The sequence below is a fragment of the Nipponia nippon genome, unplaced genomic scaffold, assembly GCF_047370975.1.
Source record: "Nipponia nippon isolate SJK-2023a ecotype South Korea unplaced genomic scaffold, ASM4737097v1 scaffold_3, whole genome shotgun sequence".
NCBI classification, from domain to species: Eukaryota; Metazoa; Chordata; class Aves; order Pelecaniformes; family Threskiornithidae; genus Nipponia; species Nipponia nippon.
The window spans coordinates 26,438,328-26,456,422 of record NW_028262347.1 but is presented as its reverse complement, the minus strand read 5'-3'; the positions used below and the strand labels follow the sequence as shown (position 1 = coordinate 26,456,422).

At 38.9% G+C, this 18,095-nt stretch overlaps 1 protein-coding gene across 3 annotated transcripts in view; it reads right to left on the bottom strand.

Moving 5' to 3' along the window:
* Positions 1–18,095, bottom strand: part of TSPAN12 (tetraspanin 12) — a 48,803-nt gene that overhangs the window by 5,036 nt on the left and 25,672 nt on the right. For all 3 annotated transcript variants that reach the window (XM_087766919.1, XM_087766918.1, XM_087766921.1), the window contains exons 5-7: positions 12,920–12,994; positions 8,043–8,150; positions 5,012–5,155 (exon numbers count right to left, since the gene is read on the bottom strand). In XM_087766919.1, coding sequence (XP_087623045.1) covers positions 5,012–5,155; positions 8,043–8,150; positions 12,920–12,994 — 327 coding nt within the window. The remainder of the gene's footprint in view (positions 1–5,011; positions 5,156–8,042; positions 8,151–12,919; positions 12,995–18,095) is intronic.

Sequence of the window (18,095 nt, the reverse complement as noted above, 5' to 3'; positions counted from 1 at the left end):
ACCATCCACGTGCTGTATTAGCATGATGGTCACATACACCACCTCTCCCTACTGTTAGGCAGGTGCAAACCCAAAGCAATTATTGAAAGAATAATAATAATTACTACTATTATTTACACAGGAGAAGCCTGATGAACAAAAAGTATGTTAAAACATCACAAGTTGATGTTACATAGGAATGGAAATTTAGAAAGAGTACTTGCTCTTTGACTCCTCAGCTCTTTCCAATCCATCAGAGCATGCTCCAGAGTTTGCTTAAATGGACAAATAATTACTGCACAAAGCTTCAGGAAAGCTTCGAAGTCCTTGTAAGGCAGCAACAATACACAGAGATACTGGCTCTGGGAACTACTGGACAACAGTGTAAACACAAGCTACAGTACTTGCTGCTTAGAAAAGGTGATGCCCAGTCTTAGGAAGGATAAAACTTTGAAGAGAAGGCCCTGAGCTACTCTAGGCCATGATTATTCTCTATTCTAAACTTTACAGGGCTTCACAGCACAGAAATCAAAGGAACACAACCACCAAGGGAAAATTCAGAGTAATATGGGATAACACTACAGGTACCAAAAGGCATTGGTCCCAGCAGAAGACAACAGGAACCCATCAAAATGGGCACTGTCTTCAAAATGTCATTTTTGCGTTTATATCCTTACTACATATTTCTTATAGCCTTTCTATGAAAAGAAAGCAATTGATCAAAGTGACAGAATCTGAGGACAGGACATGATTAATAACAGTTTTCAATCACACTGAAATTCCCCAAAGCCAACAATTTCAAATGCTGCAGTCCTGAATATATTTGATGAAAGGCCTGATTTCTTGCCTGCCTCACACACAAAATTCACACTGCAGTCAACAGATTCTCATTTAGGATCTAAACAAAATTAATGTACTACATAACAATTGTACCAGAGTAAGTTAAAGGATCTCAATGTCTTTACTCCATTCATCATTTCAGTGTGTAATTTTTTAAACATTAACATAGTTTAGACAGAACAAGGAGTAAACGTGGATTCCTTGAAATCCAAGAAAGAAAAGAAATCCACAAAAGAAAAAAAAAATAAAAACAAAACCCATACTGTAGCAAAAGCAATGTAATTAAACTTGATGAGGAACAAAAATCGTCACGTTGGGTGTCTTTTTTTCTTCAACTAGAAGACAGCATTGTAATTATACTACTTTCCAAATTTGTTTTTAATTACAGAGAAACTGGCTGCATTTTAATATTCTTGATAACTTTAAGGGATGAAGGTCCATGCTGGTGACAATTTAAAAATGCTCAACCACAGCAGTATTCAAATTCAGTTCATTTGTTGCCTAGAGGAAACATCCATTAACAGAGAGCAATAACATTAATGCCTACATCTCCCGCAGTACAGACACATAACTGAGACAAATTATGCCCAATCTAGATAGACTGCCTCCCTCCATTTAATGACGTTCCTACAGTTCTGCTCTAACACACGTCCAAAATCAGTTTCAAAATTGAGAAATATCCAGCCACCCCTGTAATCCTCACATTTATGCATTTTATTTCTGCTTATGCGACACATTCATAGTTGGTAGCCTGCAATTAAAAGAGTACATAGATATATCTCCTCGGCAAAAGTAAGTTTGTCACTAAACAGGTAGTTTTCTTGTTGACAACTCAGAAACAGTATAAAATTTTGCAGCGATCATTCAGGAGAATTAGCTGCAAACTCCTACAGAGCTATGGATTAAAGGCCTGATTCATATTTATTACAAAGGCCATTTTATATTTTTAGTCTTAAAATGGAAACAAAGCATATATTTCTGATTTACTGCAATATCACAGAATAAGGACCAGATCTTAAATGAGGCACTTCTCAGAGCAGAACAGATAAACCATCGGCATATTCAACAGATCTGTTGTATAGTCAAATTTTGAGTATACTCAAAATTATGCTAGAAAACAAAAGGAAAAATATTGAACATGCAATTTTGATTCTTCTAAAGATATCAACTCCTACCAATCCTTTTATCTAGGCTACAGCACCCGATCGCAAGACGGGCAGAGGTCCCCTTGTCCTCAGACCACAACGAACCTCCGAGGCCACATCATCATCTGACGTACCTCTCTCACAACCACACTCTTTCTAAAGTTACTGTTCCATGAACTGCACCAAAGGTGAAGCTCATCAGAATAAAGCAGTTCAAGAAGACTAACACATTTGAAAAATAGCTTTCAAAATCCATCAGGGGAAATATAGTTCCTGCCAAAAATACTCTCAAAGCAGAACTATAAGTAAGCCACCTTTCTTTCTACAAAAATTGTATTGTGAAGGATTCCAACTTAGGCTACAGAAAGCTCTAAGATCCCAGCAGAAAATTACAGCACAGCTACAATAAAACAATTTTATCAGTCCCAGCCAAACCAAACTTTAGTTTTCTGAAGCACTACAAAGAATGTTTCTGAAGTACCAGAATGGACTTGTGAAGCATTTACATAAGCCAATTTTAGGCTAGCGAGGCTAATCTCATCAGGCTCCCTCTCAAACCACCAGACTATGCAAGTTTGTTTTGAATCACTTTCTAAAAAAGCTTTTCTCCTTCAGTTCTCCAAAGCAGAAGTCAGACAGATTAGCCTTGCAAGTGTAAGTTGGTTTTGCATGATATAGATAAACATATTAGCAAGTATACTCTACAAGCCTGTGAGACAACCCACAGGCAAGCACCATGAAAAAAAAAAATGTTTTGCCAACCAAATATTGTACATATCTCAAAGCGCAATGGAGTATTTTTGCGGATGGTAAAACAGAAAACAGCCTGTCCCTTTTTGGAGCTGATTCTGCAGTAGACAAGCAAAAACAAATTTTTGCTAAGAGCTGAATCCATCCAAAATGCTCCGGGGTATGGTAGGGGAAGAACCAGAAATCTGCCCTTCAGGTTTCTTTCAGAAAAAAAGCCAGGCAACCTTTCTTTTTATCAGGTGGGTCTCAGAGTCTTTCTGCTCTACATCATCATTACCTTTGGCTATTAATTTTCTCTAAGTAGAACCAAAAGAATCTGAATATACGAAGTGCGCAGAGAACCGCTTTCCTGGAATATGACTGTGGGAATGAAACGTTAGCAGAAGAGATGAGATGAGAAAACCTTGCAGTTTCGACAAGACACTCCACTGACTAGTACTCCTTCTCAGAAATATTTGAGCTTCCTGAGCTCAAAAATTAGTTTTTTCATTGAGTGACACTGCCTACATACGCTTGCCTTTTCACATAAGCAGGAAGGACTCTCAGGGCAAATGAACGTTCTGCAGCTTCTATACATCTATACTCCTTGAGGGCTCTCTATGGCAGAGTTGGGCTGTATGGTATCAATACTGGCAACGCTATTACAAAAGACAACCATTATTGCAAAGTAAGCTATAGTTCTTTCTCCTTCAAGAATGTGTGAGATTGGCAGGCCCCAGAAGAAGCCTGAATGGCTTTCCCATTCAGAGACTGACATGTCTAAAGTGTAACCAGTGCTGCAAGCCTTGCCATAAGGCAGAAGAGGCTCTACAAGTAGCTAGTGCACAGAAAACAGCCTCTGCCACTGTCTTTAAGGTTCCCTAGCACAGACCGGCCGTTTGAGGCACCTGCCTTTTGGCAGCTCTACCTTCTCTCTTCCTAGTGGAAGCACATGAGGCCTAGGATGGATGTCTGAAAGTCCAGAATAGATTATATAATTTCTTGCTTATAGAATCAACGCCATACAAATCTAGCAAATCACTCCATGTCAGTGATGCCATTTCACAAAAACTCAATTGTTTCCTGGCAAAAGCTAATATTCATCTTGGCTTGTTTATATAGTGAATCTCCCCTGCTTCAGAGGTATCTCTCCATGGCTCCTGAACAAGAGCCACATAATAGATTCTGGTAAGAAAGAGTCTTGAACAGCAGTAAGAGACTGGGACAAGATAAATGGTTCTTTGGATGCTCTTCCATAATGCAGAGTTGCAGTGTCCGCTACAGAAACGTTCATGCTGCATCATCTGAAAGCACGCTTCTCAGGCCCGTCCTCCTTCCTATCCACCCTATGTTACTCTTAAAGCAAGCAAACAAAGAATGCACCTCTTCTCAGATCCTCCTAACTACTTAACTGAGACATGCTTTTTGTCGCTACTGCACTACCTGGACTGTTGGTCATTCTGATATTATTGAATGCACAATTAAAGGTCTTCAGAGGTCTGTTAGCATAAAAAAAAAACAATGGTAAATAGCAGTCTCCAGACAAAGGTGACTTTTTACAACATTTTTGTGTTGTGAGAACAGTTAAAAGTTTTAGTAGAGAACATGTTTACTTGTTTTTATAATTTTCACCCTAAGAACAGTAATGACTTGCTACCATGACCGCCTCCCTCACCTGCTTTGAGTTCAAATAGGTCCTCTCCTGGTTTTAAGGCTTTTTTTATTCTTTTAAAATAATAATCATTCTGTAATGTTGCAGTTAGAGAGAAAGAACATTTTTACACAAAATTTCTATGCATGCTTACAGCGGAGCAACTGAATTACCTGCCTCCTTGCATGAGCCCTGTTAACAAGAGAGCTCTCATCTTCCAAAGGACTTCTCAAAAGCATCCTTCACTGTACATACTGCTGAGTTCTCATTACAATAGGGTAAGTAGAATTTCTCTTAGTTTGGCAAGCTGGAGACTGGACATTACATCAAATTTTTTTTTTTTTTTTGATTGGAGCAAATTTCAACTCCAACCTAACCAACATAAAACAAATACCTCAATGTTTAAGCATATCTTAGATGTTAACTGCATTGTTACTAACTTATCTCACTTCCAGGTAAGGATGGGTAGGTGGGTTCTTTCTTTCTTTCTTCCTTCCTCCCCCCTCTTCAGCATTAATAAATAATGAACATAAACACAATAAATATTTTCCATAAACACAAGTACTCTACAAACCTTTCTGCTACACTGCAAGTGATGAGTTTGGAAAATGACTTGATCAGGAAGAATGTACAAAGCCTTCCAAAATATCCACATTTTTCTTCTTACCTCCTGATAAAGGTCACTGAGATCCTCATGATGTGCCTGCTTAGAGCATCCTGGAAACTCTCTGACACAACAGGAGTCTGGCGGCCAGTCCATCTCTGTCATTTCCAGCCAGTCTGTGAAGTACACCACCCCACAACATTTAAACTGCAAAGGAAGGATTAGCCAAGATCAGCAATAATGATGCTACTTCTTCATAAAAGTAGGTCATCAAAAAAGCTAAAAAAATTCCTATTAACAACTTTCAAAATATTTACATAGGACTAAAAACATCTACAAGAGCTTCCACGTATCTTCTTTTGCTGTACTTTGACACAAAAGCAACGTGAAAAATGTAATGTAGTGACCAATGAACACCTCAGAAATAGCCAATGATACTGCTCTGTCCTTTAAATCCCAACTGCTACCTCAAAGGATGCTTCACAGAAATTGTCCTACCCTATAATACGGCTATCCTTACTACAAGGAACTAACACATGATAATTTCATGTCAAAAGGGTGATTAATGAACAAGTATACCTGTGGCTGGAGGAAGTAGTAGGAAAAGATGATTAAGGTCTTACTAGTGAGGACTATTCCTGCAATGCTATAATTATGGACACATCTGTTGAAAACCAGATGAGAAAAAGGACAGATTTATCTGAATACTGAAAAAAGCAAAAGATTTAAAAAGTGAGCAAAAAAGTATAGAAATCACAAATGCTGAAAGGGAAAAGGAAAATGGAAGGAAGTTGTACAACACTAAAATAAACACTGCAACAGAATCAACCATAAATAGGAAGTCTGGCTGCAAAGCAGATGAGCCATAATTGGCTATAAAAACCACCAGGACTAACAACCTGTCTTCTCCTCTGCAAAGCACACAGAGAGATTTAAAGCCAAACGACCAGCCTACCACATTCCTAACTGCTTTCACATAAAAAAGGGCTGAAGCAACTACATTAGATTTTCTTCGGCATCGGATGGGGACTTGATATGACTGAAAAAAAGCTTTGCTGCAGGAACAAGATGCTACTTTTTTCTGTCCGGATGTTCTCCAGTACCAGCCCGAGTATATCACCTGTCTCATCACCTGGTTCCTTTGCTGCATGGGCTTGGGAATGTTTGTCCCCCTTACCCACTTCAGAGCCAGAGTCCTGTATACCACACCACTCCTCGGTCACAATCAAGCAGATCAGTGCCCAGACACCATGTTGGCACACACTGTGCCTTGACTTCACCAGTCCTCTTACAAATCTGACTTCTTCCTTTTTCACCACAGCTTTAATGTCTCTGTTTTTATAAGTTCATTAGTCAGTCAAAATCCTCCCAACACGGTACTGTCTAAGGAAAGCTCAAGCTTTGGCTCCTCATTGTAATTGCAAAGACAACCTCATTAAACATCCTTTTCTTACTCTCAAATTGTTTCTTCCCCCCACCCAGTTCTTCCTTCCTGACTTCAATTGACCCTTCCCATCTTCCTTAGCGTAGTCACAACTCTGATATTAGACCAGCAAGGGGGTTGGGGGGAAAAGACATTCCCCATCTCTCTCAGATGTTAAAAGATACACAAGAAAGAGCATAAAGCTAATCAGGGCTGAATCTTTGGGAACAAAATTGTAATTATAATTTTTTTCTTTAGGAAAAAAATTGTAATGCTGACTAAAGAAGGGCCCCGAGCACAGTGCTCATTCAGGCATAAAGCACATATTAGGCTCATGCATCCATTGTCTGAGTTATGAATAGACAGAATAAAAATGAGAGCCCACCATTAACTAGGAGCTGTGAAAGAGTCTTCTCAGTTCACTTCAAGCTTTCCCCAGATCATTCCCCTGGTCAGAGACGGAATATAGGAAATCTAACTTCTAAAAGGTACTTTTTCTCCCCTGGAAGAGTTAAAGCATGCTTGAAGTTTTATTACTAATATTCATTTTAAAACCAGCCATTATGATAACACTACAACAACCAGAAGTGTAAGAAGCAGCTTTTAATTTATTCAACCTGTACATTTAAACCAAGATACAGTATCAGCTCCATTCAGGGAAATCGAGACCATTTGACTATGTTATTTCAGGTACAGAACAGACACAAACACTCTACCTGCGTGATTACTCTGTTTCACAGAGCGTTTGCAAAGCCAGAGAAGGGGACCAGGGAGGGTGGGGGGTGTTTAACCTCATGTAGTCTTCACTCTTTCTTTCAGGTTTTAGTATAAATACAGACTAACCAAGTGCTGCCAGGAAATATTTAAATAAACAGGAAATCTGTGCAACAATGATTGATTTCAACATTTCAAGAAGGGCAGCACAATGACAGGCATTTAAAGAGTTCTCTTCCTGCACGTGAGTTATATTTGGAGTTAATGGGTTTTACCTTGGGCAATTTCATGGGTTTTGTAACATAATACTTCATTCTTTAAAAACAGTTCTGAATTTTAGTAGGCTAGAGGGCAAAGCTGTGAACACACAAGGCAGCTTTTTGGTTTGTTTGCCAGCCCCCCAGTCAAAGGAAATAAAAACTCTGATCACTTTCCCTAACCTCAGCCAAAGAGACAGTGTTGGCATCTTTTTGGAAACTTCCTTTCTCACTCATTTCCAGCTAAACACATATCTTAACTATGACAGCTCTGTGAGAGGAAACTAACAGAGCCTACAGGAAAGGAAGCACAGTTTAATATTAAAACAGCATATAGAAGTGTTCATTTTACTTTACCTACAGATCTTTAATTTTATATAAATCGTATTCTTAAATGTTATAATAATCCTAAAATGTGTTGGTGTCCTAACCTTACTGGCTAGGAGAGGACAGTGTTAGCAATTCAACTGAATTTAGTAACATATTTTTTTTTTGGTGTTTTAATGTCTTTAGGGTCTACAAAAGCTCAAAGAGTTTGATATCAAGTGATGTTAAAAGATATCATCACTACACAGGATTTCACATGAAATGAACTTGCATTTATTTACCTATTCACTTAAAAACAAACCTTTTCCTTTGGCAGATAAATAACATTTACCGAGCATGTATTACTTCAGCTCATGATTCACTGTCGTCTTACCTCCCTCTGGAAGAAATTCCAAGCATGGGTCAGCCACTGGTACCTAGGTAGGCCATAATTGGTCATCCTGGCTTTCAGCGTGATCATATCAGACCACTGCACTGGAACCTGGAACAAGGAAAGAAAAACAACTGATACAACAGATCAGTTGGCTTGTGGTTCCAAACCCAGACATTCCATTTATTCTGAGATCTTTCCAGCACGATGACCAAAATAACTTTGCATTCAAATAAAACAGGAAAACAAGTGCTTCAATTTTTACAATTATATCATTACCAGATTTTTTTACCTGGCATAAAATTTCAGCTGAGCCCCATTCAAGTCATGAAGGATGGCATTTATCTGCCCCAATTTAGGTATCTCCCTGGTGTCTTGTTAGTCAATAGAAAGAAACAGGCAGTCATATGGGGCAATTCATCTCAAGACAGATATTTCAAATAGAGCAGATGAATCATTCCCTTGAAGTCTCAAATCCACTTCACTGTCTAAGGTGACAAACGCAGATTTAAACATCTAACTTCTAAATATATAAAATTAATTGAGATTAATTCTACCCTGAGAGTCTTTTCAGTGGCTTTCTGGCTTTCCCTGGTGACTGGCATGCAGGTATCCCAAACGTACTCAATTTCAGCATCTTACTCAAGAAGAGTAACAAGGAAGTGTACACAATGAGGCCCTGTGAACTTTTTTCTTCACACACACTCATAGCCTTGTAAATCTTTTCTTCTGAAAAAAAAAATTCTCAAAGTATTTTTCTTTCAAATTTGACTACTCAGAATCATAGAATCATTAAGGTTCAAAAAGACCCTCAGGATCATCGAGTCCAACCACAAACCTAACACTGCCAAGTCCACCACTAAACCATGTCCCTGAGCACCACATCTACCCATCTTTTAAATACCTTCAGGGATGGAGACTCAACCACTTCCCTGGGCAGCCTGTTCCAATGCCTGATTACCCTTTCAGTGAAGAAATTTTTCCTAATATCCAACCTAAATCTGCCCTGGTGCAACTTGAGGCCATTTCCTCTCGTCCTATCACTTGTTACTAGGGGGAAGAGACCAACACCCACCTCGCTACAACCTCCTTGCAGGTAGTTGTACAGAGCAATAAGGTCTCCCCTCAGCCTCCTCTTCTCAAGGCTAAACCACCCCAGCTCCCTCAGTTGCTCCTCAGAAGACTTGTGCTCTAGATCCTTCACCAACTTCGCTGCCCTTCTTTGGACACGCTCCAGCACCTCAATGTCCTTCTTGTAGTGAGGGGCCCAAAACTGAACACAGTACTCGAGGTGCTAGGGAAGGATGAGCTGGTGTTCTCCATTGTCAGACTATAACCCTCAGTTAGTAATTTGTTAGAAACAATAGAAGCAAGTGCTATGGCACCTGGCATACAATGCCACTAAGAGTCAAGATAAGATATTAACTTCTCCTCAGCAGCACAAATTTCAGTGGGCCAAACTAAAACAAGGAGCTGAAGACTTTGCAGTTGCTCTTCTAGGCACACATACCATTCATGCTGAATTTTGACTTGTTCCCATTGGCCTTAATAGTCATGGTAAAAGAAATCACAATTGCAATAACAGCTTTCATTTGGAGGGCGGGGGAGCCCAGCTCCTCTAGAGGCTGTGACTTAGCTACCCCATTCAACTTGGAGTGAACAGCAAGGGCATTCTGCAAATAGCAATAAATATAACCTAAGAAAAAAAAAAAAAACACAAATGATCACAATACCTCCCCAAGGAGCCCGGTCTTTGTCGTGCTAGATGCTCTACAAAAATACAGGAACAATCACTGCTTGCCTGACTCCATAATCCAAATAAGACCATTTGATAATATTTCATTACCACTGCTGAGTTATACTACATTTTTGACACCCTGGTAAAGCTTCATATATCACGAATATATTAATAATATCACAGAAATTTAACACAACTTTCAGTTAGCAAAATTTTTATATCTTAAGCTGTAAAGCATTGAACTCACAATTGTCCACGTGAAAAATATGTTAGCAGTAGAGTCCTAAAAATACTTAAAAACAGTATCACAGAGTACTTCTACCACAAACATTTACACTGGTCACTATAATAAAATAATTTGGTTTTGTACTCAACGCACTTTTCTTTCCACTGCATTGGAAGTTAGCACTCTGCCTTCTTTGGATAATATCTGCTATTGCTGCAATTAAGCTCGTATTTGCTAGACTATTTTTTTATTATCTTATTTGAGTTGAATACAGTCCAAGGTTACACACGTAACACAAGGCGTCCAACTTTTTTATGAAAACAATGGAAAGCAGGAAAAAAAAAAAATCAAGAAGTAAGAGAAGGAAATTAAAAGCAAGTCAAAACAAACTAAACCCCGCTGTAGGAAGGCAATTTGAATTCTGGAGCTAAGGAGGGATTATTGGAATCTGTGTGTTTGACTGCTCCGAGAGCGCCAACATGTCAAACTAAGGACATCAATATATCTACTAAATACCTTCCCATCAGCTCATGCACACAGTAGTACACAGTAATACATGATCTTGAGATGCATTTGTTTGACTATACACCAACACTTCCGTGTAGTGTGTAGAAAAACAAAAACTAGAGATGCTAGTTTGATTTTAGTATAAGTTCTGTAAAGCTCAGTTTGCCGCTGAGACCTACTTATTCATTATTATTTTTCTAATGAGTCTCAAGGCTTGACCAATGCCCAAGTAAGCCAAGAACCCCCACTTGTGGGTGGAATAAATTAGTCATGAGGCACACTTCACGCTGAGAGCTATCATGAGCTGGAAGGAAAATTGTTTATACAAGGACTCTTACAGCAACTTGTCCACATGCCAAGGAGAACCCATATTGGATCAGCAGAGGCGGTTATGCCTCGGTGACATTTTTGACAACATCACCCACACACCTACACTAATGCCAACTGATTCTCTGAAACCCACCAGGGGCTTGTGTGATTTCATGCTACGCTGAAACCAACATGACATCAAGTCACCCCCATGGGTATAAGAGGGAGTCTTCTTTTCTTTATCAAGTGGAGCAGGAGAAAGCACGCTCTAGGGCAGTGACCTGCACAGTTATGAAAGAACCACTGAAAAACAACTATGCTCTTCGAGACTGCCACATTCCCTACAGGTCTCAGCAGCAAGAAACCTGAGTCTGGCCCACCTCATCACATGAAGAGCAGAAGTGTTAGGACAAAGGAAATAAGAGGAAATCAGGTGGAAAGAGAAAACAAACAAAATAAAAAAAGAGTATTTTAGGGGATGAGAAATAAATAAATATATATATATATAAAGGGAAAGAAGAAAAGAGACAAAAAAAGAAAAGCAGTTGCTGAAGAGATTTTTTTCTGTTTTATTTGCATGCTCATGTTCATACACTCAAACTCCTGGGATAAAGAGGAAGAACCAGAGGAGCGTGGGGTATCTGCCACTGCAGAAGGCGCAGACATGGAGCTCAGCACTGCTTCTTTTGGCAAAGGGGTGCAGGGACAGGCATGTTTTTTTCTGGAGGAAAGCAGCATCACCAGTGCCTTAATATATGGTAGGGCTGTGCCAGCTTTTATCAAACTGTCCCAGGTTTGGGTTTCAGTAGCATAGCAGGTAACAAAGCTTGGGGGTCACACTAAAACACACTGTAACTTCAGGTTCTCTAACTGAATAGTGGAGACCGGAGAAGGCATGTACCAGCGCACTGAAAGCTATGTTATTTCAGGCAGCTTCCACTGACAAGATTTCTGTGGAAAGATGGATGTTAGTTATAACTGTCATCCTTGGCAAAACTCCCGCAAAGGGCAGCTGTGCCCATAGGATGAAGCATGCCTCTTGTTCGCATTCCCAATTTTAAAATGCAGCAATGTAAGCTGCCATTTAAAGTAAAGAGATAGCCTTAATCACTGTTATATTAGAACACCCCTCTGGAATCTGTACCGCAAGGGAATGAATGACGATGCAAAGTGCTGCCACGTAACTTCAGACTTCAAATCTGCCAGAAATTCCTTTGGTCCCAGTACCGTGTAAATATCAAGAAGGCTCCCTCCCATCTTACTCCAATGTAATTGCTACAATTGCTAATTGTTAGAAAGACCAGGTATTGGTCATATTGGCATACTTTGGCAGCTCAGAGAAAATATTTGTCCCTCTATTCATAAAAATGTACCAGACTGAGTACAAGACATAAGGATATAGCAGCCAGCAGAATAACATTTCAGTTTAATTTCTGCTCAACATTTACCCATTTTCTTGCATGATGGCTACAGCTCCTTAGTTTGAAAATTAAAGGTTGGTACAGCTATAAAAACTAGACAGAGATAAAACATCTTCACAAGTTTACAGACGAGTGTTTTATAGCTAAGACATGTTTTGCTTAAACCTGGCATTTATAGCTTGTGGAGGCAGTGTGAAGATTTCAGCAGACAGCAAGTCCTCTATTGAAAGAACACGCTGTCTGTTTACAATGTAGCACACTCAGCTATAGCTCTTTAAAACGTGAAGAACTTTTGGGGCAAAATCCCTTCAAATTCTCACATCTCCTCTCTCAAAATACTTATCTTAAGTCTGAAGTTCATACTTTATCCTCAAAACTTCCACTGACTTCAATGAGAACCTGCCTAAGCAAGAATTAACAAAAAATAAAGTCCTTAAATCAGGGGCTGCAGGATTTGGCTGTCAAATGTGGAGGGGGTGGGGAGAAACCCAGAGAGGACCTTCCAGACACACAAGCTTTCCCCGAAGAATTCTCTGTTTTAAAAAAAGGCAGTCACATGAAATTAGACTGTCGGAATAATGAACAAAGATAAACACTACAGCAATTAGAAAACAGCTAGCTAATGGAAATCTTTGTTTTCTTCTGTTGAAAAAAAATGCAGCCTCCTTTTCTGACTCACCGTTATTTCCTGCTCGTAGGTCCAAACACCACAGGCCAGTTCAACGCAGAATATTACAAGTAAGCTTCCAAAGTACTGTAGAAAACAGAATGGTCTTAGTTATTTTTAATATTCAGGTTAACTTTGAAAAAAACAACTTAACAATATTACAGGACATCTCAAAACATTGTTAACATTTCACATGACTGAAGACATGGAATCTGAAATACATTTTTGTAACCAAAATATGTAAGATTCATGCAGCAAACTTTCTAAAAGTTTAAGTCATGTGACATTTCTTACTAACTTAACATGAAGCATATGAACATTACAGTGGGAGAATAAATTTATTTCCTTGTTGCTCAAGAGTACAAGGCTATCATGACACATTACGCTAAAACAGTTGCAAAGAGGACAATGTTTTTTCCCTCACATATGTGGAAAAAAAGAAAAATCTCTTTTTTCAGTTCTATCTATTTAAGCAACATATCCAAATCATGCTAACAGCCAAAAGGGGGAAGGAAAAAAAAAAAGAATAAAAAAGAGAAAATTGACAAAACGGAAGCAAACAAGGTTCTTGAAAGCTATGTTCTTATCAAAATGACTTAGGCATTTGAGGTCGTGCATAAATGTACAAATATTTATTGAGATGGATTGAAATATTGCTGTCTATTACCACATTGAACCCTTGAACTATTTAAAAATAGAAAATACATGTATAAATGAAGAAGCGGTACAGGTCTTGGTAATGACAGTTAAGAAAAACTGGTTGCTCCAATTAAAAAGAGTAGGACTATCTTCTGTATAGTATCAACAAACCCTTTCTGAACTGCAGGATAAAGCTGCATGAAAATTAAGACTGCTTTAACTGGTGTTATCTATTAAAAGTAATCCATTTATCTTTTGTTTAAAGCAGAAGTATAGTTCCATTCATTCTCTACCCCAAACTTTCTTCCATGTCAATGGATTGAGCTCTCCCTTGTCCTCAGTATACAAGACTTAAAGTTACAGTCTTCATGGATTTTAATTTTATTTGGAAATCAAAGAAATATCATCACAATATAAAACAGAATAGAATAAATATATAATTCCATTAGTAGGATACATGCCAAAAGGTTTCTAATTTAGTCATTTCATCCTGGAATCTCTTCAGGACAGGTATAAGACACAAAACATGTACTGAGGGTAAGTGATTTTTTTTTTTCCCCTATTAAAAGGTCAGTAAGCTATATTATTTAAAATAGAAAAAATAAATCCACAAGCGTTGAGATTTAATGGTCATCTATGCGGCATCTTTTTCATTCACCCAGTCTGGAACTGAGTAACTCACAGATACCTTGGCAGCTACTGAACAGTGTCTTGCCTTAACTTCTACTTGCTGATCAAATCTAACTCCCTGAATTAGGTTTGTAGAGGCAAACAGCCAAATTAAAAACATGCATGTAAAAATAGCCATGTGAATTTTCAAGAGAAACCTGTACTCATATCTGCCCCCTGCGAAGGTCTGTTCAATAAAGCCTCTGTTGAAAGAAGAGATCCTGTTTTACTAGTCTCCAACACATTACATTGCATCTTCACAGTCATTATAGCTGAACAACACATCGCGCATCCTTACAAATCAACGCTATAAGCACATGCAGAGCTCCAGTATAGGCCTTCAATAACCAACATGTTCATCCTCCAAAGGTCCAAGAGAGGAAAGAATTTGAGTCATAGCTTGGAAGAACAATGACGCCTTCCCTAAAAAATAACCATGAGCTTCTAGACAATGTATCCACTATCACTGCAGTGACTGCAAGTTATGCAAAGGGTTCTTTAAAAGAAACCATGGAAATCTGCTTTGGAAAGTATTCACTTCAAAAGGAGGAAAGAACACCACATGCTTTAGCTATTCAATTCATATGAAAAAATGGTTAAGGACTTTATGGGTAATACTGACACAGTTTAAGTGAAAAGCAAATTTGAGTTCTCAGCTGCCAAAGAAAATGTCAGTGGTTCTATACTTTAATTGAATAACAAGCCTGGGACTGCCTGCTATCCCCAAATCTTATGCAAAAGTCACTGATCATAGTGAAAGTGATACATCTGGGGGTGTACATGTGGCATTCTCTGGAAAGCTCTTAATTTGCAGTTCCTTGTAACATTTAATTCATTCACAAACCTTAACTTTTGAAACCTCCTCATTTTTGTCAGCATATAGTTAAGAAAGTTTCTGGTAGCAGTTGGAGACAGAAGAGCCAAAACCAAGATTTTCTCCAGTTACTGAATATAGCTTGGTATAGAAAACTATTAAGCCAGATTCACTCATAAATCACTTCTGAGTCTGCCAGGAATTGAGCACTCCTGACACTAGCTACATCTGGACACATCAGGGCACTGCAGAATCAAGCCTTCTGTCCTGAGAAAGCATATCATCTGTCCATAAGGCAAAAGACAAAAAAAGACACAAAGACTTTACACACATGAAAGCCCATTCTAGGAACTGAGCAACAGCAAGCACACCAAACCCGCACACAGGACCTTCAGTTTCACTCTGCTATTGAAGGGGAATATTATACCTCTCTCCAAATGTAATGGTTTGCAAAACAAATAATTCTTATGTAAGTTGTATGGGAAAAAACAACCTCTAACCATTATTTAAATTTATTACCCCTAATTTCCATCTTCCAAATACAGAAATTATTACTGGCTTCAATGCTTATTCCTTGTCCCCAATTAAATTCCCACAGGAGCCTGAATGCTAAATGCATCTTCCTGCATTTACACACTTTGCCAGAAACAGGGACTCAGTTTTGAAGCAAGGCTTAATATTTCTTCCTATGGGCTGAGTGGCTATGTTCTGTAAAGGAGACTAACTCATTGAGGAACACCACTGTGCATTACGCTCAAAACTGCGCCAGCAGGTCACTGATATTACCTCGTACAGCACACCTCTCTGAGAGCACTCTCAGCCATTGCTGAGATATTTTCTGCTGGGTTTTCGTTTTGGTTTTGGGTTTGTTTTGTTTTGTTTTTTTTGGGGGGAGAGGGAGAGGGTAGGATAGGAAAGGCACAGAAGGGAGCGAATGGTTTTGCAAAGATATCTACAGGTTATCACAAAATAAAAAAAAAAAAAAAATCTACAAGCAGTAATGCAAAGCCACGATCACTTCAAGAGCTAGAGACCTTTTACATGGCAAATCCTACAGACTTTTAACACTTTTCTTTTGTAGGCAATTGGTAATCACTATCATTTTCTCCCTAGTCAGACTATGCAAAGTCATCAAAAAATTGAAGTGGTGCCTTCGTTGTATTACAAACCTGGCAGAGTCAGTTTCACTGAAGGATTTCCTCCAGTAAGGTTGTGAAAAAACTAAAATGTTTCTTCCTTGAGAAAAGCTGAATGACTGAAATGCTGGTAGAAAACATTCTTTTGAGAGTAACAAATCAATCTAAAAATATTTGCCAATTAAAAAAAATAACGCAGTAGACATTTACTGCTCCTCACTATGTCACGGACACGCATGTGGCCAAGATCCTAAACTTCAGCATCCCTGCAGTATCAAATGGATGTTGTCAATTAGCAGGAGCTGGTTCTCCTGCAACTTCCTCATTAAGCTTGCTCACCACCCCTGGCTGCAGGGAAGGAGGGAGGGAAGGCAGGCAGCAGCTCAGTAAAGCAGTAGCTTTCCAACAGGAGCATCTCCTCTAATACCTGGAACCTTGCAGAAGCACTTGGATTTTTTTCTGCAGCAATGGATGGGTGTGTGTGTTTGGCTCTATCCCCAAAGCACAGAGCTTCAGCACTGGCGGCCTGTGGAGGCTTAATTTTTCCAGCACATCAGTCCCAAGACAGAGGTGGAGGAAGTAGGAACTCTCGAGTTCGGAAGAATCCCATTCCCCTTCCTTTCTTGTGCAAGAGAGTAAACAAGAAAGAAACAGGAACAGAAACAAAGTCATTACTATGAAAACCACTTTGAAAGAGATGTGGAAAAGACAGGGGGGTGAAGGGCCAAGGAAAGATACTAAGCATGTTCCCTAAGTAGTCACCAGACCCTGTTCTGCTGGAATACTCTTCACGTGGTACAGGTCTAACAGTGACCACAGCCAACATCCTCATCCTGCCCTGAAACCTCCAATGCAGAAACTACACACATCAACAGCATGGAAACCCACTTACTCACAGCCAGTACAGAGACACTAGGAGCTACTACAAGTTACAACTGCCTCCAGAGGGGTCTTGCTCTTGTAAAAGTCAGACAACCGTAGTCCACTTCTACAGGGAATTCATATATAAGACAAAAAGGACAGTGAGATAGTGGAATATATGGAATGGAAATCCAATGGTGATGAAATTCAATCACAGAAGGCAGGTAACCATCAAGTAAATAGTGAAGGACAGAAGAAAAAAGAAACCAAAAAATGGGAACTAGCACTGAAGTAACAGGTTTTGTGCTAATTCAGATGGCTATTTTCAGATAGCTACCTGCATAAAGGCTATCAGAACCCGATAAAGCACTAGAAAGGTACGTGGTACTTTCACCTACGCATTAAAAACAAAATCAAAATCATTTAAAACTATTTTTAGAAAGATCTGTATGGACCGCCTAAATAGGATCAACACTTTTAGTCTGAACAAGATTCCTGCACACAGCAGTGGCATCCCATAAGAGGATATGCTCCATATATGGAGCATATATGTTTTGGCACATGCCCAAAATGTCTTCCTATCTCCCTATCTAAGGCTAACAACTGAACTATGAAATTAATTTATCCTAATTAAATTATGACAGGTTTTTTGCTTTCCCATTTGCTCTACCAAATTAAGTGAATCACCACCACCACAGAATACATTACAGGAACACATTTCTTTCTTGATCATCTCAACCATTTAGATACAAACACAAATAAAAATAGCAAACGCAAGCACAAAATCACTATTACTGAATCTACAATATTTTGCATTCATTTAAAAGGTGTTTGGTCCAACAATTCCCATGTGGTTCAGAGAGTAACAGTGAACAGCACACACATGAAGTGCCTCTCAACATAAAATCTCTCCCTCGTGGCTTTCCATCCTGCAGAGTATAGGATTTTTTTGTTGCAATTGCGGGCAAATGCAGGGAAGGATATAAAGCGTGAAGGACAATGTTTTATGTTTTTTGCAGAGATGTAATACAAAACTCTTACTGTAGTTCTAGAGATTTTTTTTTTGTCT